The 26648-nt window shown below is 48.3% G+C and overlaps 2 protein-coding genes and 1 long non-coding RNA gene across 5 annotated transcripts in view; 2 read left to right on the top strand and 1 right to left on the bottom strand.

Annotated features, from left to right (window-relative positions):
- nek8 (NIMA-related kinase 8) overlaps positions 1–8372 on the top strand; it is a 10670-nt gene extending 2298 nt beyond the window's left edge. For both annotated transcript variants that reach the window (XM_088300129.1, XM_088300130.1), the window contains 12 exons: positions 379–510; positions 587–795; positions 1381–1448; positions 1600–1775; positions 2202–2349; positions 2778–2854; positions 3340–3457; positions 3530–3680; positions 4562–4725; positions 5397–5549; positions 6474–6632; positions 7682–8372. In XM_088300129.1, the coding sequence (XP_088156255.1) occupies positions 379–510; positions 587–795; positions 1381–1448; positions 1600–1775; positions 2202–2349; positions 2778–2854; positions 3340–3457; positions 3530–3680; positions 4562–4725; positions 5397–5549; positions 6474–6632; positions 7682–7710 (1584 nt within the window). In that variant the 3' untranslated portion in view covers positions 7711–8372. The remainder of the gene's footprint in view (positions 1–378; positions 511–586; positions 796–1380; positions 1449–1599; positions 1776–2201; positions 2350–2777; positions 2855–3339; positions 3458–3529; positions 3681–4561; positions 4726–5396; positions 5550–6473; positions 6633–7681) is intronic.
- On the bottom strand, positions 2744–10682 carry LOC148332989 (uncharacterized). Of its 2 annotated transcripts, XR_015844209.1 has the most exons (6): positions 9370–10682; positions 7504–9122; positions 6444–6616; positions 5114–5631; positions 4541–4748; positions 2744–3437 (listed from the first exon to the last, which is right to left on the bottom strand). It is a non-coding gene; the product is annotated as an uncharacterized LOC148332989 (long non-coding RNA). The 2 variants fall into 2 exon arrangements; XR_015844210.1 differs by lacking the exon at positions 4541–4748.
- On the top strand, positions 10137–26648 carry traf4a (tnf receptor-associated factor 4a). Its single transcript, XM_088300131.1, has 7 exons — positions 10137–10667; positions 24004–24055; positions 24219–24323; positions 24552–24713; positions 24916–25077; positions 25229–25384; positions 25865–26648. The coding sequence occupies exons 1-7, from the start codon at positions 10525–10527 to the stop codon at positions 26495–26497; spliced, it is 1413 nt and encodes a 470-aa protein (XP_088156257.1). The 5' UTR covers positions 10137–10524; the 3' UTR covers positions 26498–26648.

Genomic DNA, 26648 nt, shown 5'->3' with positions numbered 1-26648 from the left:
CGAGAAAAAAAGAAACCACAATCTGAAAGTACTGCAATTGCACTTTTTCCAGAAAAAAATATAGTGACCTCATAAGAATCACATTCTTTACTTGAATAAAATGTTTTTTCTATCTCTAAAAAAAATCCTCTTGTGACAAAAACTTTTTTTAAAAAGGAAAACATGTTAGGTCGTAACATTTAAAAAAAGAAACTTTTTTTTTTAATTGCAAAAAAGAAGCTCTTTTTCTGCTGTCAACACATTTCTTTTTTGTAAGATTACAACTTTTTGTAAAAAAAAAAATGACAACTGTGTTTTAAAGTCAGTTTGTCCCTAATAGGCGTCCGTACAATTGCATGCCAGTGTCGGATCGTAACGCGAGTGACTTTGCCTCTGCAGGTGGTGGGCACGCCGTGTTACATCTCTCCAGAACTTTGCGAGGGAAAGCCGTACAACCAGAAGAGTGACATCTGGGCTCTGGGCTGCGTCCTCTACGAGTTGGCGAGCCTCAAGAGAGCCTTCGAGGCCGCCGTAAGAAAGCCTTCCCTCATTTGAAAAGCCTCCCTCAAGGCCCACCCCAAAACCTTTTTTTTTTTTTTTTTTTCAGAACCTGCCCGCCCTGGTGCTGAAGATCATGAGCGGGACTTTCGCCCCCATCTCGGAGCGCTATAGCCCAGAATTGCGTCAGCTCATCCTCAACATGCTCAACTTGGATCCCTCCAAGCGGCCTCAACTCAACGAAATCATGGCGCTGCCCATCTGCATACGCCCGCTGCTCAATCTTTGCACGGACATTGGCAACGTCAAAATGCGCAGGTGACCAACGTTTGGCAAAATTCAGCCCACAAACCAATTTAGTGTCGCAATGTGACATTTGGCAGACACACAAAAACCTCCAAAGCAGCCGCCATGCCTGAAAACGACGCCGGAAGTCAGAAGTCCGTCAATTTGCTTGCTCCCAAATTTGTGTCTTGCATCTTTTTGGATTTCAGTTTTCATCATGCCTTTGGGCTGAGCCTGTCTGCAATATTCAACCATCAAACACCCGAGCAAACATCTCCATCTGCGCCACACGTTGACGCAAATGCTTTTGATGACGTCATGTCAAATCCAATTCGTCTCGCGCCTAATCAAAGACAGTCTCCGAGGCCTTCACAACCCCAGGAGGGCAAGGAAAAAGTCCAAACCCCATCTTGGGAAAAGTGAGAAACTTTGAGAAGGAGCCAGATGGGCGGATCCCCCTTCCCGGATGATCAGACTTTAGTCGTGTTTGGAACATTTCGAGTGAGGAAACCTGCAACATGAACATGCAGAATTTGTCGCCTATCCGAGCCCACGTTGAAAACATGCGCAGATTTCAGGCCTGGCGGGACTAAATGAGTTCAAATGTCTTGTGTCCAGGATTGAGAAGCCACTGTCCACTGTGCAGAGCGGTCCTCAAGGCAGAGTGCCCACCAGCAGATCCAGAGGTAGCAAACAAACCTCTTGTTTCTTTTCGACAAGGCTACGGCCCGAGCACCTGAGCGCAAAAACAAATCACGACAGCCGTCCGCGAATATGTCAAGTGACTTGCGCCGAAGCGCTAGGAGACTTACATGATCTTTTTGTTGACGTCAACAGATGGCGTCGGCGCAGGCAAGTTGCATTCGCTCCCGCTGTCGTCGGTGTACACGTGGGGCAGCGGCATCTCGGCCCCGTTGCGCCTGCCCATGCTCAACACCGAAGTGCTGCAGGTGTCGCTGGGACGCACGCAGAAGATGGGCGTCACCAAGTCGGGCCGCCTCATCACTTGGGAGGTGCGGAAAGACAAAAAGTCTCAACACAAAATGCCGATGATTATGACGAAGCTGCAAAATCGACACATTTTCATCCCTGTCGGCGAGGGGGGGGGGGTCATTTATTTATTTTTTGTCGCTTGCTGTCAACTGAAAACGACATCGCAAGTTGCTCGGGTCACGACCGACCACTCGGCTTGTGAACGTCACATGACCAAACTCCGTTCGCGGCAAGTGGCAGTCCGAGACAAAATGGCCGTCCTCTGTGATGGATTCAAAAGCGGTGAATTTTGCCACTTCATTCATGTTCCACAAAGGCCATCGTCATCACAATGCCGTTATTCCAAACAAAAGTTTGGCGGCGACGCCCGGTCTTCTTATTGGGGCGCCGCTTGCATGATGGATTTAAACCACGAGGGCCGACGCTTTTGCTTCTGCTGTCCGCAGGCGCCATCGGTGGCGTCGGGCGACGTCAATCTGCCCGGCGCGGTGGAGCAAATGCAGCCGCAGTTCATCTCGCGCTTCCTGGAGGGTCAGTCGGGAGTCACCATCAAGTCCGTTTCCTGCGGCGATCTCTTCTCCACCTGCATGACGGGTGAGCCGGCGCCTCGGACCGGAGCTTGTCCCGTCCGACAACCCCGAAGCGGTCACGCGCCGTCACTGAGCGGAAACTGAACCGGCGCTGCCACAAACATTCAACATGAGCGCGTGACGTCTGACTTTGACTTTACACGTGTGCGTGTGAAAGTCGGAACATGAAATGTGCACGCGTTGCTCTTCTGGCCGTCTCACCTTTTCCCGCATTGCCGGTGATTTTTGCGTTACTTTCCAGTCGAGAGCCGTTCAAGCTCATTGGTCAGGAATTGACTTTACTTGCGTGTCATTTGATGAATCGGACTCGGTGATTTGCCATAAACCGGCACCTTTGGAGATGCAATTTCACATCGCGGCAAGAAATAAGCCACAAAGTCAAGAAAGTGAGTCGTGAGTTGTGTCAATGAATTTTTATGGTTCCTTTTTCAGAGCGAGGCATCGTCATGACTTTTGGGAGCGGGAGCAACGGCTGCTTGGGCCACGGGAACTTCAACGACGTCACCCAGGTACTCCGCCTCCACACGGAAGATTATGACGACGGCACGCCACGACGTCACCTTAGACGTTTCGGGGTTTTTTTTTTCGTCTGCGTTGCTTCCGTTGGACATTGTTTCAAGACAACGTGCCGCCACATGCCTGCAGGGCTCACATGTTGCAATGCCAAACACAATTGAATACATTTGCATTTTAAGAGCTAAATGTCCAATTTCTATTGAATTGAGTGCAAATGAAAAGAATGGACCTACTCTATTGAAAGGACAAACTTTCCGTGGCACCTCCCATGAAGAAGGGAACCTTGCAAATGATGTCAGCGTAGTTTTCAGATTATAAAACGCAGCCTCAATGACACAAGAGAAACAAACCAGTCCGGCAAACTTCATTCCACTTCCATTTGACATCCAAACATAAGACGCGCTGTCGATTTTGGAGAAAATGGAAGTTCCACTGACGTATTTCCCGAAATGTGGGCCTGTGCTGCATTCCCGCTCAGCCCAAAATCGTGGAGGCTCTCCTCGGCTACGAGCTGGTGCAGGTGGCATGCGGCGCTTCCCACGTTCTCGCCATGACCAACGAACGAGAAATGTTTGCCTGGGGACGAGGCGACAACGGTAAACATTGGACGAGTGACGCCTGAGAATTGGTTTGTTTGTGACGTCCTCTTTTTTTTTTGTGGCCGCCAGGGCGCCTCGGTCTGGCCACTCAGGAGACCCACAACCGCCCCCAGCAGGTGTGCTTGCCTGGCCGCTTTGAGGCGCAGAAGCTCGTATGCGGCGTGGACTGCTCCATGATCATCAGCGCCGGGAACGACATTGTGGCATGTGGAAGCAACAGGTCACGCATGACGTTGGCGCGGCGGCACGTCAACCGGCACGCAAACGTTGCGTGTTTTTCAAACGCTAACTAGAGCTGCGGGATCGTGTTGTTTTGTGTGCATGCGGCTTGTAACACGTTTGTTTTGTTTTCCTTCTCACTCGGAGAACTAAGTAAGCTATTGAAAGAGGGAAACTGTTTTGTTTTGTTCACAAGTTTCGTATTGAACGCAAATAAGTTTCCTCACTTGCGACCGCGTCTCACACGAGCAGTTTCAATTTAGGATATTTAAATATATATTTGTCCTCACTTCTTGTTTATGGCAGCATCTTCAAAATGAACTTCACTTTCTAATCGTTATTTTTCGATATTATTTTTGGGCTTTCGTTCAACTGCCGATGACCAATCCCTTCGTCGAGCGTAATCGTCACGCCCGCTGCCTTTGAAATATTTCCCCATCAAAACTGGTTATGTTGTTGTAAAAGATGAAAAGAAATGTTTGCCATGTCACAAAAGCAAAAAAATGTTCTGTTTTGTTGTCCGAAAAGGGAAAAAAACGGTGAAACTTGGCGATGTTCAACTGCTAAACCGAAAAAAAAGCATTATGAGGATTCCGTTACGGGTTCGGTCTGCCAGAAAACGTGGATGGCTGTTTTCCGATCGGATCATGGAAGGAAGCCAGTGTTTGCAAATCGCTCATTTGGATTCGACACACTTTGTGGGAGGTGACGGAATTGTAAGAATATTTACTATTGCGAGACTGAAATTTGGACACTTTGAAGTTGAACAAGGCCCGAAAGGATTGAGCGATGGTCAGAATTGTTGTTGCATCTCTAAAAAATGTTTGTACTTGAGTACGCAGCGTGAGTCGTTTTGTCCACCTGTGATGATTTTGTTCTTAGGTTCAACAAGCTGGCTTTGGACAAGATCGCGTCCGGCGAGGAGCCGAGTCCGTCCGATCAGGTGGAAGAGGTCCACTCCTTTGCGCCCGTCCAATCGGCGCCGCTCGACAAGGAGAAGATCGTCTGCGTTGACATCGGCACGGCCCACTCGGTCGCCGTGACAGGTCAAAGCAAACCTCCTCCGACACTGCTCCAAATGCAAACGCAAATCGACGCAAATGATTTTGGATTTTTTTTTTGTAGCATACTTTTTTCCTTCTTCAAATTCAATCTTTTTTTTTTTTTTTTTTTAAATGTTTTCAACTAATTTATTGTTGTCTCTTTAGACTGGATTCTTTTTTTTAACTCCCTAAAAGAACATTTGTGATTCACATCCCTCCACAAAAGCAGACGCATGTCACAGGGCGATAAAACAAAAGTGAGAGATATTTCAGGTTTTTTGGTGATATTATGAAAGATAAACATGTTTTGAAGCTAATCTGCCCTCGTGATGAAGATCAGGGCAAGTCGTTAACATAACAATAATAATAATTCAGGAATTCTTTTGCCTACCACTAGAGGGAGCCTTTGAGAACCACAGGTTGAGTGTCTCTTATTGGCGCGTGCCGTGCGATTGGCTGGCAAGCGGTTGAGGGTGTTACCCCGCCTCCTGCCCGAAGACGGCTGGGATGGGCTCCCCTCGGGGGGGAAAAAAGAATAATGGATGGATTAGTATTATTTGTTGCCCATATTGGCCCCCAAGCTATGACTCGTGGACCCCAATTTGAGAAGACGGTACTAAAGAAAGCAACATTTGGAGAGGTTCGCTTGCTCACCCTCGGTTCTCGCCCTCCAGAGAGCGGCCAGTGCATCACCTTTGGCAGCAACCAACATGGGCAGATGGGCCGCAGTGCCCGACGGGGCGGCCGCGCTCCCTACCCGGTGCCCGGCCTGCAGGGCATCACCATGGCGGCCTGCGGAGACGCGTTCACGCTGGCCATCCGATCTGGTGAGTGCACGCTGGCGACGAATTCCTCACGAGAGCGAGAGAGCCGGCCGGCCGCGTGACATTTTTAGGTGGGCCGACATTTCTGTGAGCAGCGCGGGAATACGGCGGCGTTCTTGAATTTGTTCCTTGTTGGTGCTGGTCATGAATAAGCGGCAAAAGGAACGTGCGCATGGTTCCAAGTGGATTTCCTTGAATGTTGGGCCGCAACGATCGATTCTTTTCAAACATTTCAAAATTTCCAGGACATGATTTCAAATTGACAGTGTTGAAAATGCGCAAACAAATAACGATTCAGTTCTTGGTCCACTTGATGGAAACGGCAAGCGATAAAGTAGACTCGAGGGTTTTTTTTTTTTTGTTTGGCTGAAAGTGATTTGTTGCGGATGCGCGTGTGCGTTTGCATGCTGGTGAGCGCGTGTGTGTGGGGGTGTGCGCGTGTGTGTGCTATGCTGGAGGGTACAAACGGTGAAATGTCACATTGTGCCAGTGATTGGCTCCCCCGGTGTGAAAGGCGGCGGCGGCTGACCTGGCCGCTTGCGACTTTTGCCCATCAAAGGATGGAGCCATTGTGTCGCCGCTGCAGGAGACACCGAGCGACATCTGTAGTGTGTGTGCGCTTGCGTGTGTACATGTTAATACTGCACGGGAAATAAATCTCACACACACACAATGTGCCAATCCATTTTTTTTTGCGAGAACCTCAAAAAATAGTCCATGCCAAACTAAGCAAGTCAAGATTTGCGTGTGTGTGTGTACAAATACATACTTCTATCTGGGGGCTTGGAAAGCACATTCACACTATTGGAAGAATTAATGAAATAAAAATATTATTTCTTGGTGACAAAACAAAAGGCTGCGAGTTGTGCGCGCCAAAAGTGTGTGTTGTGCGCTGACCTCAATTCCTTTCCTCTTCCCTGCCGACAGATGGTGAGGTGTACACGTGGGGAAAGGGCGCCCGCGGGCGCCTGGGGAGGAAAGAGGAGGACTCGGGGATACCAAAGGCGGTGCAGCTGGACGAGAGCCAAGCGTTCACCGTCACGTCGGTTGCTTGTTGTCATGGAAACAGCCTGCTGGCAGTCAAACGTAATATATTTTACCTATTGGTTTTTCCTTCTTTTCTGGGGGGGTTGTTCTAATCCCTCCACGAGGGCCATTCATGGTCTCATTTGTAACCGAAAAGTGTCCTCCGGGATTCGGCAGCCTTTTTGGGGACGGTTGCAACCTAAAATGGCAAATTTGGTGGCCGCATTTAGTCACAATCTCACCCGATTCTTGATTTGAAAATTCAGCCGCCAAATCCAGTTTCATGAGCAACACGACATTTAAGTCGTCATTTCTATCTTAAATAGACCCACAAAAATGTTGAAGACGCAAAAATCAGCCGTTTTGCTTTGAAGCGGCCGCCATTTTGGCCATTTTCGGTTGTCCTTCAATGACAAACTTGTCGCAGAGATTTCACCCAGAAGCAACATGCAAATTGGTTGACATGTCTGTCATGACAAAAAACAAATCTGCCATTTTGTTTCAAAGCTATTTTTTTCAGGGCTTCGTGAACGACTGGAGATTGCGATTCTGATTTTAAGCAAACAGCGGACAGATGGTTGACATGAAAGATTTTTCATTATTATTATTGTTTTAAGCATGGTGGTGAGCCAGAAAACACCAAACTCCGCATAATTCGTTGGTGTTTTTTTTTTTTTGATGTATCTCCCAAAACCACTTGCATTTAGTAACCTCAAATTTGGTCAATTGTGACTCGGCCCACAAAAAAAGTCTCATGAATCCAAGCTTGAGAAGTCGGCCATTTTGTTTTGAAGTGGTCATTTTGAACAATTAAACTCAACCAAATTTGAACGCGACGACCCAAAATGAAATAACCCCACAAATCCATTTGCCGCGCACACCAGCCAGTCGAGTCCACAATAAAAATAGATGCAGATTTAGAGAAGATTACCGTTGAATAAGTAATCGAGATGCTGTCGGTAATCCTTGCTGCTGCTGTTTGAAAACGCTGCCGACCGACCTGCGAGCGCACAAAGACGGACACTGAGAACGTGACTGTATCTAACTCTGTTGGCCTCATTTTTTTTTGTATCTCTCGTGTAAAATGTCACGTTCCCTGCTTATTTCAGCTTTGCTCGATGAACCTTCTCCGAGATGACTGCGTCCAAAAGCCAAGTCGCTTCCTCTCAAGACTTTCCCTTAAGGAGCCAAACTGTCACTTGTGCGTCCTCTCAGTCGACAAGAAGAACCGCTTCCGCTCTTCGACGAAGACTTTGGACAACATCTGGGCGTGGGCCTTTTGGGATTTCGTTTTTGTGCACTGAGAACAGAAAAGGGAAATTCCACAACGTTTTCCCGCAAAGCATAAAACGGTCCAAATTGTCAGAACAACGGGCTACGACAAAGAGGTCTCATATCGGGATTCCGAAGTGGTGACTCGCATTTAAAGAAGTCAAACCAAGCAAAAAAAAAAAAAAAAAAGTCTGCAAAACACGCCCGTGCTTCTTCATTTTAAACATAGCTCCGTATAATTACATGCGAGATGTTCATCCTTTGAGGCAACTGAGAATGAACAAGATAATTGCATGCGTAAAACTTGAAATGTCATTTGAAAACTCTGTTTTTCAAAATAAGGCCACAAAAACATTTCTCTGCCTGTGAAAACATTTCTTTTTGACAAAAAAATCCTGATTAAGTTGACATGAAATAAAAAAGAAATCCTCTCCAGTCAGAAATTTCCACGACGCAAACAACAAACTGTTGAATTAATGGCTCGCTTGTCTATGACCAGCAACGTGAACAATAAAATGTCAAGTATCAGTATTTTAGTCTGTCTTATACTGCCCCCCGGTGGCCAAGGCAGCCACAGCAGAAGCAGCAACATAAGTGTGACAAAAGTGATTTTGAATTCTTTTTCATTAGAATTACGTCATTGTCATAAAACAATTTTGTTGCTTTTTTTTTTTTGGAGAGGGAAGACTGGAACGGATTAATGGCATTTCCATTCATTACATTGGGGAAGGGTGACTTGAGATCAAACCTCGAGGCACTAATGTATCGAGCGGGCCACTAAAAAAATGGACGTTGGGCCCCCGCCGCCCTGCGGTGACGCCGTTGTCCCGCTATTGTGCCGCGTCGCCACCAAAAGGCCTGCAAGAGTGTAAACCGGTTCCGGGACCGCCTCTGCCCACCCCACTTAAGTCTTCTCGTGAATGAAGACGTTTGCAATGCACGCGAGAAACAACAGTGGAGTGTTTGAGCAAGTCGCCTGTCAAATGACCCGCGGTCAAGTCAAGTCAAGTCCATTTTATTTGTCTCGCCCTTAATCACAGACAGTCTCAAAGGGCTTTCCATAGCCACAATCGACATCCCCGATCTTAACCCCCAGGAGGGCAAGGAAAAACTCACAAAACCTCATGAGGGGAAAAGTGAGAAACCTTGAGAAGGGACCACAGATGGTCATGCATGCTGATCCCCGGACACACTGCTCACATTGTGCTTGATTGGATTGGATTGGGTTCGGCAGTCCATGATGGCGGTGGAAGGACTCCACAACCGGCAGATACTTGCCTTCAAAAAGAAAGAGAAATCTTAACTCCATCACACAATATATGTCACGATTTGCATATTAACAAGTAGACTGGTTGAAAAACAAGCAAGGTGGAAATTCATCGGTTGATAACACGGTCATTGCTAAAGTGGCTAAATTACAAGTGGACTTTTCTGTTGCTCCGATGAATGCCATCAAAAAGTTCTTTGGATGCGGAAATTAGCGTTAGCTAGCAGGCTAGCCATTATGTGTTGCTCTTTCACAAACCTGATGGCGGAGGATTGGTTTCGGCTCTGTCCCTTTTGATGAAGAACGTCTGAGCTCATCAGTCGATGGACAGGATAACAACTTGCGAGCGTCTCTGTTCAATTGACATCGACTCAATTTAGCCTCTTGGCTCCCTTGCATCGGTAATAGTAAAAAAAAAGAAAAATGGGGAGGAAATAACTATGTGTAATTGTCTTAGGTTGAGACTACATTTAAGAACAACAACTCCCAGTGCCTTTGATGTTTAACGCGCTATTTTTAATGCTTTTTTCCTAAATATTTTTAGATTATTGTGCATGTTTCCCTATTCCCGTTGTTTCCCCGGCGATGATGTAATGATGATGTAATGCTTTAGCAATACAGCAGGTGAAAACTGATCTCCGTGACGTGTATAGTACGACTGCCAGGGGAATTTGGTGTTAAAAAAAAATACTTAACTTTCGAATGGACATTTGTACCGTTTCATGCGCAAAACAAAATGCATTTTATAATGTTGCATTTGTCGTGCCTTTGTTTTGCGGTTGCACCGCTAGATGGCACTGTAGCGCTTCTGTGTGCGGATATATGAGGAGTGTTTTTTTTGTTGCGTTTGTTTTCCCCTTTTTGGCATTTGTCATAATTACCAGTAAATCCGCATCCTACCTGCTCCTAATTGGCTATGTTGGAGCAATATGGGAAACGTGAGCACGCGCAATTAAAGAGGCGATCGGAGGGATAAAATGGTGTGAACGGCTTCTTGACTCCTCCTGCTTGGAGACGGAGGAGGAGAAGGAGGAGGAGGCGGAGGCGGAGGCGGAGGCGGGCCTCGGTGCACCTAAACAGTCGGAGGGCTTGCACACTGGCTTCAGTCTGTCAGCAGCAAGTCCACCGCAGCGCCGAACGAAGTCCGCTTGTTTTCCTGCAAATTCAACTTGGGCGTCCGTTTTTGTATGCCGGAGGGGGGGGGGGCGAGGCGACCGTCCCGGAGAACGATCCCTCGTTCGGACGTGATATGAGCCCTTGGTCGGCGTGAAGCACAAGAAAGGAGCCGCAAGGACGGGGACGTGCGCCAGGCCGAGAGAACGCCCGAGTCGAGCCGAGTTGAGCCGAAGCTGAGCCGAAGCTGAAGCTGAAGTCGAAGTCGAAGTCGAAGCTTCCGCCGCATTGGAAGCCATCATGCCCGGCTTCGACTACAAGTTCCTGGAGAAGCCCAAGAGACGCTTCCAGTGTCCGCTTTGCAGCAAGGCCATGCGGGAGCCCGTCCAAGTGTCGACCTGCGGCCACCGCTTCTGTGACACCTGCCTGCAGGAATTTCTAAGGTACACCTCCGTTGATCTCGCAATCTCTTCGTGTGTGTGTGTGTGTGTGTGTGTGTGCAGTTTCGGTTGAGCTTGGGTAAATAAAGCGCTGTGTGTAGGCGTGTCCTGCTCACCTTTCCTCCGTGTTGACAATGAAAGCAGTGAGACGACCGTGACAGATTGTTGTAGGTTCGAGGCCACTCTTGCTCACCTCACAAGTATGTACACAAAGCGTGCACAACATGCTTCAGGTTATCATGGAATCCAAAACCGGTCGCACCATAAAGAGAAAGGCGGTGTTGTCTTTAGGTGTCCAGTCAGCGCAAAGGTTCTGTTGACAGTTGACTGGACAACATGGCCGTTGTCCCTTTTTGGGATATTGTGAATTCCATTCCATTATCGGGTCGCTACGTCTTTTAAAAACCAACAATACAGTCCAGTGTCACCCAAATGATGACATGGCCCGTCATTGATGTTCTCTTCTGGACCATTTCACTTTTACTTCTTTGGACTATCATGAAGCAGTTTTGAGAAATAACAACATTATTGTCAAGAATTTGGGGGGGGGGTCGACTTCTGTTTCTCTACCTTTAGCTGACTGCTACACATGCGGAAGTGGTTTTTAGATCACGATCCAGTCTTAAGAAAAAAAAAAAAAAAGACAAATACAATCTGAACGGTAGTGTGTCGTCTTGCCTTGAGGTGTACAATGTCGTTTTTTTTGTTGTTGTTTGTTTGTTTTTTATGCCATAGCCACTTTAATGTGAAGTGTGTTCTTTTTAGTTTCGAACATTTCTCCCCAAAATATAAACGGTTCACTGTGAATTCTGTAAACAAACACTTGACTCTTCAGATTTGGCAAAATTCTGCTCCCGTTTAAGATTTTTACCGACGAAGGTGACGTTGTCTTTCCATCGGCTTCAAGTATGAAATGATCGTCTGTGTTTGCCTATTAAGGCGAGTCGGGCTTTTTGTTTTGCTCTTTCCCTTCATTAAATCAACCTCCCGCCTTTCTTAATCGAACTTTTTTTTTTCAAATGGTGTCCGGAGGGCCTGACCGCTCCGACTGCAAAGAAATTAGACAATTATGCTGCTTGGCTAATATTTTTATGATTAAAAAAAAAAAAGATTAGTAACATTCCATTGCGTTGTATTTTTGGGCTGCAATTTTTTTTATGCCTATCTCGATTGAATGAAGTTGATTTTTTATTATTATTATTATTTTAGTTGTTGCAACTTTTGCTTTGCTTTCCCTCCCATACAGCAGCAAGCACATTCTTGTTTTTAGCTCAGCGCGGTTTGTTCCGCGGACACCAACTGCTAAAAATAACCCCCCCAAATTTCCAAGCTTGAAGTTTTGGAGGTCTTAAGAATGTTGCGCTTTTTGTTTGCGTGCTGCCTTCCATTGAGTCGAGCCAAACCGCTTTGCCGTTCTTTTCATCAGCAAGAAAAAAACCCAAAACATGCGATCACGTCCACTGCAACTCGAAACAGGCCTTGAAACTCGCCAGCAAGGAGAACCTCGCCTGGAAAGAGGAACACGAGTGCCGATGACACGATAAGCGAGAATACAATGAGCAGTTTGTGATGAGCTGTCAGGAAGCGCGGCTCGCGCTAAGCTAAAGGCGCGACGCAAGACGGCCAAAGTTAGCCAACTTTCTCGCAGGGTCGGCCGAGGTGGAGATTGCATTTGTGAAGTGGCCCGCTGGGCGCCGTTGGCGCCGCCCACTTTGGAGGATTTTGTACCGAAGGCAAACTTTGGACACTCCAAAAGCGAACACGGCGCACAAAACGTGGCGTGTTTGCACCAGGAAACGTGCGCTCGCGTGTTGGTGGCGGCCCAACTTTGTGTTTGAACTGAGCGCTCCGCCAAAAAGTTTTTCCTTTCGACCGCAGACTGTTTCTCTCTCATCGATGCCGTTTTTCACCTTTCGACGACATTCCGCTCATTTCGATGACACCGTGCGGAAAGCGCTTTTTTTTGCAGCTCCAGCGCTCTCGAAATATAGTTGGGTTGGGTTGGATCGCATCGTTTGCCGGATTTGAGCATCCCTTTTTTGGATTTTGATGGCATGACACGTTGGAATGAACCCGCTGCAAATGGCCGTGACTTTGAAGTCGAGGAATTTCGTCTCGGACATTTCGGGCACGTTTGCCAAAGTGCAGAAAAGGAATCGGCTCGCTTGTCATTTCTTGAGTGTGTTGAGACAAAAAGAAAAAAGCAAAACCATTTGGAGGGAAACATCGAGGAGACGCTTGATTTGCTTTTGTTGGCTGCAAAAAGTGATTTGGTGGCTCCGACCCGGCCGCCTCTCACTCGCTTGTTCGGCAACTTCCAGGTTGAGGGAAGAGAAAAAAACAAACAAACAAAGCAAAAAACAACATACGATGATCCAAAAGTGGAACATGGTTCAAGAGGCTGCTCAAGCGAACAAACGCACGCTCATTGTCAACTATTTAATGACGGCAGCTCGTCGTCGGCCAAATTAGCTCGCGCGCTGACACTGTTGCGCGTCACGTGGCGTCACGTGGCCCTTTCTTGGCTTGCGCCGACTTCCCGGCCATCTTTGCCGCTTTAGTTGCAGCCAAGAATGTCGCCGCACGACATCGCTGCCACATGAATCATCCTTGTGCCGACTCATTTCAATGTTGTGACGCTAACGTTAGCTTGAGCGTGGTTGTTAGCTTCGCTTCGCAACGTCTCTGGAACCGACCGTTTGATTTCCCAAATTCTTGCCGCGTTTTTCTTGGGTCGCTCCAAGACGATTCGGCGGATTTTCGGCAAATGTCGTCACGTCGCTTTTTGCTGGTGATTCCAGCGGATGGCCGCAACCGCATTCGCTCTCGCTCATTCGTTGCCCATTGGCGAATCGCTACGGTCGCATTTTTTAACGAATATATTCGTAAATGTTGTTGTGCCACCACGAAGCCATCAATTGACGTCGCAAAATGATCTCGTTTGATTGTCGATGAATCCTTTGGCGACCTTGTTGAACTTGAAATGACCCAAATTGTCTGAATTGCAACACTTCCGCCTTCTCTGATTTTTGTCGTCGTCCCTGAAGGCGGACGGATCCTTTTTTTTGCGTTGAATCCAACTCAGACTTTGCCAACATCCCATTTCACTTTGGAAACTCAATCATCAAACATTTGGATGGATGCAATAAATCAGTCGTCATCAATTCACATTGAGGCATTTTTTTTTGCGCTGTCAATTTGCAATAACGTCTCGTCTTTGAATAATAATGGACGGCGCGCTCGTGACTGGCGATGGCGTTCGGGCCGGTCGAGCCAAAATGGCTGACGACGTCGCCACTCATCGGAGCCGCTTTGTTCTCATTCTGTGGCCACAACTTAGCGTTACGTCTCCAAGGTGCTTCCGTGGCTTCATTAAGACGAAGAAGCGACTTTTTTTTTATAATTTATGAATCGTTAAGGGAAGAAGAAAAGTTTAGTTTTTTTTTTTTTTTGCCAGGCTGAGCGCAATCCCAGAGGTCATTGTTGATCTTTTCTTTTCGCTAACGATGCCTGGGAAGTAAATCATTCGAATGGTGGCGTCGAGATCATGTGCGGCGCTTCAGGCGTTTTTGCCGCCATATAATGCACATGACAAGTCAGTTGCTCACTATTTTGCAGAAGCAAACGTCCATGGAAATGGTGACATTTATTATTTTTTTCCTTTTTCTGAGAGAACATAAAATAGCAATTCCTAAATAAGAAAGAGAGTGAAAGCAGTAAAATAAGTTGTGACCTTTTTCTTCCAATCATTTGGCTTCCCGAAATTGACATCAAAAACGTCAACAAATGTAATGCAAAATAACAATCCGACGTCTGGATGGAGATCGATTTGATTTATTTTTTTTTTTTTGGCTGATATCAGACCGATATCATAAAAACGGAGTGTGAAAATTGGGCGTTGTGATGGGCCAGCTGGCTTTGCCTTTCGCATCTGAGGATGCCGACGAGCGACGGGTCGCACGTTAATGTGCCGTCATGACAGCTGTGGGCTTTTGCAGCCTGACTGGCCGCCTTGACGTGCGCACACACACGCATTGAGAGACATTCACAAGTCGTCCCGCAGGTGTCCCGGCAGGATTGGCTTCCGGAGGGGCGGGGGCGGGGGCGGACCCCCCCGCCCCCGCCCCCCCCTTCTCTTCCCGAGTGGTCGGCCAAGCCGCTCACAGAGACTCTCTTGTGTCGGTTGAGGTTGAGCTCGCTTGACTTTGTTTTCTCGGCGCGACGCCTTCAATGCACTTTTTCTTGACTTTCATATTCAACTTCCTTCACTGGATTGAAACACGACTTGATTTTTTTTTTAGCCTAAAACGCCACATTTAACATTCTGAGATCGAAACCCGAAACCTTGTCTGACAGGCGCCATTTTAACTCCTAAACGATGCTCGCGACCCCACTTTGAAGCCGTGATCCGAACCTTGTTTTGAAAAGTGAACCGATTTGAAAGCCTCGTTTTGTTTGCAACTTGAAGCCGGTCTTGAAAGCTGAACCCGAAGCCCGACTTTGAAACCGCACGCCTCGTTTCAAACCCGACGCCTTGTTCCAAAGATGAAACCTTAATCTTAAACCCTCGCCGTTGTCTCAAGGCTCTCATTTAAAATGCTGACGCTGGCTTGAATCTTTGCGTCTTTTTTTTTTTTTTTTTTTTTTTGAAAGCCCAACCGACTGCGAGTTGAAGCCAAAAAGCAGCATGTGTTTCATATGATGCAAAAGCAGCGAATGCCAGCACATTCCTGAGCAACCAGCAAAGGTTGAGCAGCACTTTTGAAACACGCGTCAAAAAAAAAAAAGTAAGCGGCTCAAGATGTGAGCTCACGTTTGTGAACGTAATCCAAACCAACTCCGGAAATGGCCCAAATCGCCTCGTTTGACGGCCGGGAGGAAATGGACATTGACACCCGATAGGCGGCCGTTCGGAGGGAATGGCTGGAAAGAGGAAAAAAAACCACCAAAAAGTCTACGTTTACACTTTCCGTTTGGTCACACGCATGTTTGTTCCAGCCTCAAATGTGCGCTCGTTCAACTTTTGACAGAAAACAAAATCGTTTGGGAAGAACAAGTCGTCGGCCAGGCGACCACTTTCAAAAGTCAACAAAATATTGTAGATGGAACCAATTACAAAAAAAGAATTCACAATATTAGACAACAACTATAAAGATATTTGACCTCAAACATTTTAGAAAATACAAAAATGAAAATATTACAAAATGCTTGGAAATAAAACGAAATGTTCGACAAGAAGGGGGCGGCACGGCGGCCGACCAGTGAGAGACGGCATCGGGCGTGGGTTCGATCCCGGCTCCGGCCGTCCTGTGTGGAGTTTGCATGTTCTCCCCGTGCTTGCGTGGGTTTCCTCCGGGTTCTCCGGTTTCCTCCCACATTCCAAAAACATGCATGGCAGGTCGATTGACACTCTAAATTGCCCCTCGGTATGAGTGTGAGCGCGGATGGTTGTTCGTCTTTGTGTGCCCTGCGATTGGCTGGCAACCAGTTCAGGGTGTTAGCCCCGCCTACTGCCCGAAGATAGCTGGGATAGGCTCCAGCACCCCCCGCGACCCGCGTGAGGAGAAGCGCGACAGAAGATGGATGGATGTTCGACAACAAATACAAAAAGTTTGGATTGTAAAAAAAAATTGGTTCAACATTGGACGAGAAATAGAAACAAAAATGCCAGAATAAAGATAAACATTAAACACAAATTCCAATAATAAAATAGTCATTATTTGTGACAAATAAATGATAAAGTATCATTTCTTTTTCTGTTGGTTTGCTGACGATGCCGATAATTTCTCATCATTAACATTTTTTTTTTTTTGTGGCTCAGATAACAGATGGAAAAAAAGATTTGTGGAAACATTCTTTGTTTCTTTTTTGTGTGGAGTTTAACGGCGCTATTTAGGTTGTGTTGGCAGATTAAGAACGAAACGGATGACTTTGCTCCTATTGGTCCTCCTGTTGAGCAATATCAACGTCACAATGACTTTGCGTTGCCAACATCATGTGACCAAACCTGAAAAACAAGTTTGCAGCCCGCCCGCATGCGCTGCGGCTTGATCAAGCTCAAACGTCGTTTCAACCTTCGCGTCATGAACGTGCCGACGACCGAATCTGTCTCGTGGTCCGATGCGGGCATGAGGGCGCCGGTTTGCAATCGCTACCGTCCGGTCTCAGGTTTGTTTTTTTTTGCGCTGCGGCGCCATCTTGGTGCCGAGGAATGACGTTCACGAGCGAAGAGGGAGGAGCTTCGTTTACAGCCCATCGCTCTGTCGAATGGAAAAGTCGTACGTTGTTGCCATCATGAGCCCCGCCCTCATGTTGCAAATCAAGCCCAGGACGTTTCCCTGCACGTCTTTCTGCGAGCTCCTTTTGTGGGACGTTGCGGAAGCGGAACTTGTGTGCGTGTGCGTGAAAGTCGATCTTGTGGCCGCCAGGGAGAAAGCTCCGGAAGCTGGAGGGTGGCCATTCGGGATTTGGGGGGTCGTCCTGTCTGGCACCTGCCGCCAGTGAAAGGCTCCTCTGTGGGGGCCAACAGGTGTGACCCGAGCAACTTAAGCCCCTCAGCTGATGAATGCTCGCCGGCGAGCGCCGACGCTGCCAACGACGCCGCCGCTCAATGAGTCCTTGACGACGGCGTCTTGTGGTCTTTCCGGCGTTCCGTCTTCAACACGGAAGCTCATTGACGCGCCGTGAGGGGGCGGGACTCTTTAATAGCGAGCGAGACTTTGCAACCTGCAAAACTCCAAACGTTCTCACTGAGGGCCTCGTCAAGGAAAATGCAAACAAGTCTTTCGGTCGTGATGCGCGTGAGCGGAATCGTTAGAATCGGATCATCAAAAGGATGCGTTCTCCGAAAACAAAAACAAAAAAACATGCGCTCTCCCCCCGGCCTGGATGGAGTGAGTTTTGAAAAAAAACAAAACCGTTTGTGCTCACGCCGAAGTTGTTGTGCCTTTATGTTGCCGTTGTTGTCATTTCTCTTTGCGAAGTCAAAGAAAATGACGTTCGCTCACCGACCGGCGACGTCGGCTGCTGATTGGTCGTTGCCGATGATGGACGACATCCGAGCTCAAATGAACGGCGAAAAGAAGGACTCAACTTGAGGAAGTGACCCGTTGACCGAAGAGTGGTTCTTTTTGAACGCGAGGGGGCCGCTTTCCTCTTGCATGCAAAAAGTGCTTCAATCAAAACGCACGGAAGGAAAAAAAAACAAGGCCTAAACGTCATCATGTTATTCAAATGTTCATACTTTGAACATTCCAAATATGATCTCTCTCATATTTCAAATTTCTTCGACCGAATGTGAACGTTGCACGTCTTCTTGGCCACATTTCCTCTTCGCTTTTGTTGTCGCTGGCGCTGGCCAAGCAAGATCTTGTCACAGATCGGGCCCTCCCTCTCATTTGGAGGAAAACAATGCGGCCGAGGTGCTCGGAGACAAAAAAAAAAAACGGGACGGACGGCCAATTTGGACGTCAGCGCGTCGGCGAGCCAGAAGATGCGTGTTGCCTTTGTGACGGATTTGGAGACGCACAAAAACGCCCTGCGTGTGCGTCCATCACCTCACCCAGTGCCGTCGCACAAACACGCACGCACGTACGCACGCACGTGTGTGTGTGTGTGCGTGTTTCGTCTGCCAGCTGCTCCCGAAAAAGATCCTCTCTCCTCCCTTTGCGTTGCCATGGAGACCAAAGCTCAGGACCCCCACGTTGCCTGTGACGTGCACGCCTCGCATGCCAACACGCGATGACATCATGCTTCGACTCTACGTGACGCGTTACAAACAAATAAATCATTTCGAGTGTCCGTCCACCCCAAAAAGCGTGGCTACTTTTTAGTTGTCTCGCGTTTTCATGCAAGACGACCTCCCCAAAAATCGGACTTTTTTTTTTTTTTCTTTCGGCGCAGGCCGCATGCTCGTTGTGGTCTCCTTCCGAGCGACGTTATGACTGCAAAGCCGACTAAATGTGCGATCGCCTCATATTGCGTTGACATTTAAATAAGAGGCCAGTAAAAAGTCTCGCTTCCTTGATTTGACCTCAACATTTTTCAAAGTGAAGACCGTTTGCTCTTTTAAAAGGAAACATGACGTTTCATACAAATGATTTGTTTTGGCAGTCAACATGAAATGATGTGCCGGGGCCAGATCTGGCCCTCAGGCCGCAAGTTTGACGCCCGTGACTTGAGTTTCAAATCCCAATTTTTTTTTTTTTTTAATTTTTGACTTTTTTTTTTCTTCCTATTTTATAATCTACAAATGATATTTTTCTGGCGTCGGGCCAAACCGTCGTACCTCCAAAAGTGTGAAAAGGAGACCCCAAAAATGGTGAGCCTTCGCATTGATCATGAAAAAGAGCGAGACATTTTCACCAGTCGGTCAAAAATGCGTACAAATAAGAGCCACGCATTTTTTTTTTCAATCTCCAATCGACCGAAACGGGACTTGTGAGATTTTGAACGTCACGCAAGCGTTCCGTTCTCCGCAGTGACAATTTTGAAGCGCGGCTAATTTATTGAATTTGCTGAATCATTTGAAGGCCAAAGAGTGAGTTTTTTTTTTTTTTTCCTCCCTGCCAATCCGTCTGTCCGTCCGTCCGCACTGGCAGACACGCCTCCTTAATAGGCCAGGCCATGTCTTTGGCACCCGGACAGCCGCGTTCCGCCGGATTAGCGTCGCAGCGCACAAATCATCATCACCCCCCCCCCCCCTACAATCACTCCAATCTGCCCTGCGAGGCCCCGGCTAAAAGTAGACGTGCCATCTGTGCTGAAACAGCCAAATTTCACACGTGCCGAGCTCTTGCGCTCTGCCGACGGGGGCGGGGGGGGGAGCAAAAAAAGCTCCCCAAGAAACCAAAAGTTTCTGAACGGTGAACAAGTTTGCCTGGTGACATTTTCTCATGAGACAGAACTTTTGTTTTTGGAAGTGGGGGGGCGGAGTCATCAGTGCAGGCCAAGTCATGTGGCCCCTCCCCCTAGCAGCCGGTGAGCTCGATGACTTTTCTCCCCTTTGATGAAAAAAAGTTTTTTTCTTTTTGAAGCAGAAACGAACAAATATCTCGGACAAGTCCAATTTTTGGATGCGCCCAAATGGTCTCGTTTTTGGCAACTTTTCCAAAGTCAGGTTGCATTTCCTTTTGCCGTTGGTTTTGCAACGCTTGCCGTGAATTTGGCTTTTTCTCCTGTTGCTATATCCGTCCGTTTTGGCTCCTCGAGGGAGTTGCAAGCCAAGGAAACGCGCCAGACATCCAAACTCGCGCACACGCTCGTAGTAGTGTTTTTTTTTTTTTTTTTTCTTTTCTTTCTCTTTCTCCCACTAGCTTCATTTTTTTTCTTCTGTGACCAAATGAAAGGAGACTTGATACAAATGCTGAACAGACAGATTTACGTTGTAACAAGATTGAAAAAGCAAAGTGCCGTTTGCAACTTTTAGTCAGGCCCGAATGCTAACATAGACGTAGAAACGGGCATTTTTTTTAGTGTGTGCGCCGGCTGGTTTGTTTGCCGATATTCTTCCCAATTTATTTGTCTCCTGACATTCTTCTCCCCCAACATGCTAAGAATTGGGCGGAAAAGGCTGCTAAGTTTTCTCTCCGTTGTCCAGTTAAATAAGGACAAAGTGTTGTCGTGCAGTGAAATTTTTTTTTATAAATAAGCATGAATTGACCAACCCAATAAATTATTCATAATATCATTTTTTGTAATTAAATTGTTGGTCGGAATTTTGCTCCGCCGCATTTCCGTCATCGGCTTCAAGAATTAAAAAAAAAAAAAAATGGGATTGTCCATGTGAAGAGAAACAGATGGTGACGTAGTGTGTGTGTGTGTGTGTGTGTGTGTGAATGGAAGGACAGCTGAGTTGTTGATTTGTGTGTGTAAATGTTTGCATTGTGTGAGAATGCAAACGGCAAACTGGTGTTGACTTTGCTCGTTGCATCGAACTTCTTGGATAAAGTTCAAGCTCGCACGTTCCTTCCCGCCGCGGTCGCGAGGCATCTTTCTCCGAGTGCATCACGTTTAAAAGTACATTTACAAACAAAAACACATTGAAAAGCAAAATTGGATTCTTCAAATTACAAAAAAACGTAACGATTTTAAAACTGCTTGAAAAGTCCTTGATCATCGCTATGGGGCGGAGCTTAGTTTTCAAAACATTTGGACTTGGGGCTAAGCTCACGTATGTTAGCAGCATAACGGCAAATTGCTGCTTCACCGTCTTTGCTTTTGTAGCCAAAGCGACTTATTAAAAAGCCTCTTCTGTCCCTTCACATGATCTTTTTCCAACTATTCCCTTCCAAAGTCTGAAACAAGTGCGTGCGTGCGTGCGTGCGTGCATTGGATGCCACTCAGTCGTTTGGACCTTCCGCCCCTAATGTGCTGTCACAAAGAGACGAGCAGCGCTACGATGTGCCCGCCCGCCTTGGTCGGCCGTGGTGGAATCGCGCTGACAGCCTGTGACGAGGCTCTTTTCGCCTGTCTGCATTTCTGTGCGCCGCGGAAAGGCGGGGATGGGGGGGTGGGGGGGGTCGGGGTGTCCGAGCAGGACAGAGGCGGGCCTCCGGCACCGTCCTGCCTGCGCTGGCGTGGCATCACGGCTGCGTCCGGAGCGCAGGAGCTGTCGCTTCACATCTCTTCTGAGGGACGGTCGCGGCTCTCTTTGTGCAAACTCGGCTTTTTTTTTTTTTGTCCCTGTGCATGATGACCGTTCCTTTTGTCTGCATCGGGCGACAAAAGACGCAAGAAGTCGGCCATTTTGCTTTGAGGAAGCCATCTATTGTTGCTTCCAACTTCCAAACACAAATGTGATGTATATATATATTTTTTTTTGTTAAAAGCAAGCGTCACTCAACCTGAATGCTGGCAAGCATGTCTGTTATGAGCAAACCACAAAAAAAGTGTCAGAAAACAACAAACGGGAAGTTAGCCATTATTCTTCAATTGTCCATTTTGACCACTTCCAATGACGAACTCGCCCTCAGTAGTTTTATTTATTATTTTTTTTAATTCACCCCCGATGCCAGCGTCACTTAACGCCCCGACAATGATAACAGAACAACATATCGATTCACGCGTCAATCCCCACAAGCGTTGCCAGGAAGGACACGGAAAGTCGGCCATTTTGCTTTCAAGTCTCTGTTCTGGGCTCATTTTGGAATTCATTTTACTGCTCGAACCCTAAAAGCCAGGCTCCATTTTTTGGGGGAGGATTGTAGCATTAGCAATTTGTCCACGGGTATCAAACTCGCAGCCCGTGGGCCAGATCCGGCCCGCCACATCATTTCATGCGGCCTGCCAACGCCAATGACGTGTAACGACTTCATGATTCCTTTTAAAATTCAAACGTTGCAAATGAAAAATGTGGCGAGATTGGAAGCATTTTGGGCTGGCCAAAATAAACGCGGTAATATTTGAACAAACGGATTTTACGGACCTCTCATCAAATCGTAACGGCCCTTTGAGGACAACCACGACGACCGCGTGGCCCAAAAGCTCAACGAGAGTCAACCAATTTGTTGTCTTTTCTTTTATGTCTTTTTTATTGGTCACGCCAATCCAATTTCATGCCAGTCTTTGAATCAGGACGTTCGCGAGGCGGCGCTTTGTAGTCGAGCTGCTCTTAAAGGTCCGGTCGCGTCGCGAGTGAAAAGGACGTCTCGTGGCCGAGGAGGCTCTCGTACCTCGCTCATCCATCGACCCGCTTTTGCCAGGCATTGCGGCCGCTTAATTGGTTGCCGGGCTCCCTGCTGACACAGTGACCCTAATAGAGGAGAATTGCAACAACTGCCCCTCCCCCTCCTTACACACACGCAGACGCAGACGCGCTGCTTCGGCGGCAGCTGGGCCAAAGTCCACACGGCGGCTCGCCTGCGCCAGGTCAGGTGACGGCGCAGGCGTCGCCATCCCACGAGACAAACGACAACCGACGTCATTTGGCGAGCTCGCAGCAACTTCTTCGCGGCAAAAACGCGCCACGGCAGCCCAAGAACGTCTTCAGCTTCCACGGATCTCAACGCGCCTTTCAGAATAAGCGTGTGAAGAGAAACCTTTTTAGCGGCGCGGTCAAGTGAAAATCATGCTCTCCAAATTGGCTCGCTGTCGGAAGTTCCGCCGAGTGACAAGAAACGTGGTCGACAAAGAAAGTCGAGAACATTTTGTCCTTGAAATGAACACGTCAGGCTCGTTTTGGTGATTCCCAACGGCCCTTCAAAAAAACCAAAAAAAAAAAGTTTTGAATTCAGCCCCAGTCGGCGGTTTAGCCGAGCTGGGCACTTGACCCTTTTTTGCCGGTCGGTCCCCCGCCGTCCGGCCGCCATCTCTCTTCCGTTCCGCCCTCGACTCTCCGGGCTTATTCGTGAAAATTGTTCCGGGGGTCCGGAGGGGCCCGACCGTTCCGCCTTCGCAACATGAAATGAGTTTTTGCTCGACTGTGCCGCCAAAAAGTCTCGTGCGTGGCAAGACGCCAGAAGATTTTCATTTTGGGTTGAAAAGTGTCCATTTCATGCTCACTTGGGTCATTTCTAAGATTCCAACCCGTTGAAGAAATGTTCTGCGATGGCTTCGGCAGATTTGACATCTGGAGAACTTTTCATCATTGCGTGCGAGCGTGACAGTCAAGTTGCTGGCGACTTTTGGATTTTCGACTCAAACCAGTTTCGCTTTGCATTTTGAAAGTTGGCCAGCATGAACAGAAGTTTTTTTTTTTTTTGTAATCAGGAGGACGCCGGTTCGCGTGACCTGCTTCATGAGCACGTTAAAAAAAGAAAAAAACAATTTGAAAAAAGGCGCTTTGACCGTCTCGAAATCGCCTTGTCTGAGATTGCGATTTCGATACCAAAATGATTATTATTATTTTTTTAAAATTTGTCCTGACGGCACATCCGAAAGCTTCGACTTAACGCCGTTGTGCGCTACACCAAGCGGACGGCGTGTACCGACTGCCGGACGGCTGCCTTTGGATTGGCGTGCAGAGGCCTGGCAAACATTGTCATTGTGGGCGTGGCCAGTCGATGGCGAGGCGTCATCCTGAAAGCCACGCTTTCTGCGTCTTGATGTCATAAAAAAGCCAAGAGTGTCGTGTTCCAAGCGTGATGTCATAAAAGAGCAAGAAAGCCTTGTGGCGTCCACGCCCACGCCGGCGCCCACGCCCGCGTGCTTCCGTCGAAGGCCAGAAGGAGATAAACGAGCACCAAAGCGGCAGGCTCAAAGTTCACGTTTTGTGCACGGGCTTGACTCGGTTGACAAAGTCCGAACCTGAATCAAGGTTTTGTTTTTTGCCGTGCTCAAAATGTTGACCCAACTTTGAGAAGAAGAATTTGAATAAACGTCTTGAAATGTCTCGTTGCAGCGAGGGCGTCTTCAAGTGTCCCGAAGACCAGCTGCCTTTGGACTACGCCAAGGTAGGACCAACTTCATGTCCGCTTTATTAGGGAGCCTCGTTGAACGTTCTTCTCGTAGGTTGAGTGGAAAAGACGCAAAGAAAGAAAGTGTGAAGAGTTTTTCTCTTTGTGTTTGTAAACGCAAGGCACAAGGAGCTCAAAGGCCTTTTTTTTTTTTTTGCAGATCTACCCGGACCCGGAGCTGGAGCAGCAGATCTTGGCGCTGCCCATCCGCTGCATCCACAGCGAGGAGGGCTGCCGCTGGACGGGCCAGATGAAGCAGCTGCAGGTGACGTCTTCCGCCGGCGTTCTCCTTCATCGCTTCATGCTGCCTCGCGAAATCTCGGCAATTTTTCAGCCGCAAACTTGACGGGGCATTTAAACCGCAGTGTCTGGGATGTCAATTATGAAATGGACCGCATGCATTTTGGGTGGAATTCCTTTGCGGCTCATTTTTCTTTCTTTCTGCTTCTCTTTGTCGTTTCCCGACTAACTGTGCGTTTGCGACCTCCCCCAGGGCCACTTCTCCACGTGCGCCTTCAACGTGATCCCGTGCCCCAACCGCTGCTCGGTCAAGCTGACGCGCCGCGACCTCCCCGACCACCTGCAGCACGACTGCCCCAAGCGCAAAGTCAAGTGCGAGTTCTGCGGCAGCGAGTTCACCGGCGAGGCCTACGAGGTAAAAAAAAAATTGAATTTGAAGTCCTCATCAGCCAGCCAAAGTCCAAACGCGACTTGCAAGAGTTGCTCGTTGCGGTTTGCGTTTCTTTTGACTTTTGACTTTTTGCGGAGTGTCTCGCCAAAATGTTTCCCGTCCCGTGCAGGATGCGTGCTTCATTAACTTCTTTGATTTTCTGCGCGTGCACGTGCGCGTCGTCCAGAACCACCAGGGCGTGTGTCCCCAGGAGAGCGTCTACTGCGAGAACAAATGCGGTGCGCGGATGATGCGACGTCTGCTGACGCAGCACAGCACGGCCGAGTGTCCCAAGCGCACGCAGCCGTGCAAGTACTGCGGCAAGGAGTTTGTCTTCGACACCATCCAGGTGAGTTTGCCCAAAACGCATCCGCAGGCGCCAAATACAATTTGCATTTTTTCCTTTTTATTGATGGTATTTCAGTTTATTTCATGAGCCAAATTTGATTTTGAGGCGTCAACTGGACTTGTTTAAAACGGGCCCGCCTCTTTTCCCACAGAACCACCAGTACCACTGCCCTCGCTTTCCCGTCCAGTGTCCGAACCAGTGCGGCACGCCCAACATCGCCCGCGAAGACCTGGCCAATCACGTCAAAGACAATTGCGGCAGCGCTTTGGTTCTTTGCCCCTTCAAAGACGCCGGCTGCAAACATCGAGTAAGTCCTTTCGGTTCGCTCAACGTTTTGGTTTCGGTCGACCGTCGCAATGTCCTCGCGGTTTTGTTTTGTTTTCTTTGTTTCCTCGAGTGACACTTCAATGAACTTTTGATGTTCTTGAAACCAAAAAGTCACTTTCAGTTGAACCGAACTGACGGCGAACGTCGCCTCGTCGTACTTCCCAACTCTTCAATTGGCCCACGGCGTGGTAACATTTCGGGTTTGGGCTTACATTTGACCAAACCCATTCGGCTAGCGGGCAACGGCATTGTTTGGGAATTGTCTTTGTTGATTTTGAGGGTGGGAGTGGCAACAAACAGCTCGAAGCTTCTCTTTTGACAAATTGTTTGCAAATTGCCGAACGGTACAACATAAAAAAAAAAACCAAAACCGCTTTCCCATTGCTTGAGCCGCGTTTGTGACGGGCCCATTCAACGCGCGCACAGCAAATGAAAGCAAAACACGGGTGTCGTTCCCCAGTGCCCCAAGCTCGCCATCGGCCGGCACCTGGAGGACACCGCCAAGTCGCACCTGACCATGATGTGCAACCTGGTGGGGCGCCAACGCCAGGAGATCCTGGAGCTGCGGCGGGAGATGGAGGAGCTGTCGGTGAGCCACGACGGCGTCCTCATCTGGAAGCTGAGCGACTACTCGCGCAAGCTGCAGGAGGCCAAGCTGCGCAGCAACCACGAGTTCTTCAGCCCGCCCTTCTACACGCACCGCTACGGCTACAAGCTGCAGGTGTCGGCCTTCCTCAACGGCAACGGCAGCGGCGAGGGCTCGCACCTGTCCGTCTACATCCGCGTGCTGCCCGGCGAGTACGACAACCTTCTGGAGTGGCCCTTCGCCTACAAGGTCACCTTCTCCATCATGGACCAGAGCGACCCGTCGCTGTCCAAGCCGCAGCACATCACCGAGACGTTCAACCCGGACCCCAACTGGAAGAACTTCCAGAAGCCGTGCAGCGCCCGCAACTCGCTGGACGAGAGCACCCTGGGCTTCGGCTACCCCAAGTTCATCTCGCACGAGGAGATCAAGAAGAGGAACTATGTCCGCGACAACTGCGTCTTTGTCAAGGCTTCCATCGAGATCCCGCAGAAGATCATGGCTTGAGCGCCAGACCGGCAAACTCGCAACGCTTGGACAGCCCTTTAGATACTTGCTACTTGACTGACTCTGAAGAGCGCTGCGTGTCAGTCCACGAGAAAATGGCCTTGGGAATCAAACAGTGCCTCGAAGTTGATCGTTTTCTTTGTAGTCTCCA

This window comes from Idiotropiscis lumnitzeri, chromosome 7 (assembly GCF_059441095.1).
Source record: "Idiotropiscis lumnitzeri isolate Australia: NSW breed Sydney's pygmy pipehorse chromosome 7, RoL_Ilum_1.0, whole genome shotgun sequence".
Taxonomy (NCBI): domain Eukaryota; kingdom Metazoa; phylum Chordata; class Actinopteri; order Syngnathiformes; family Syngnathidae; genus Idiotropiscis; species Idiotropiscis lumnitzeri.
Note: the sequence above shows the minus strand (reverse complement) of the source record. Positions and strands in the feature narration are given on the sequence as shown.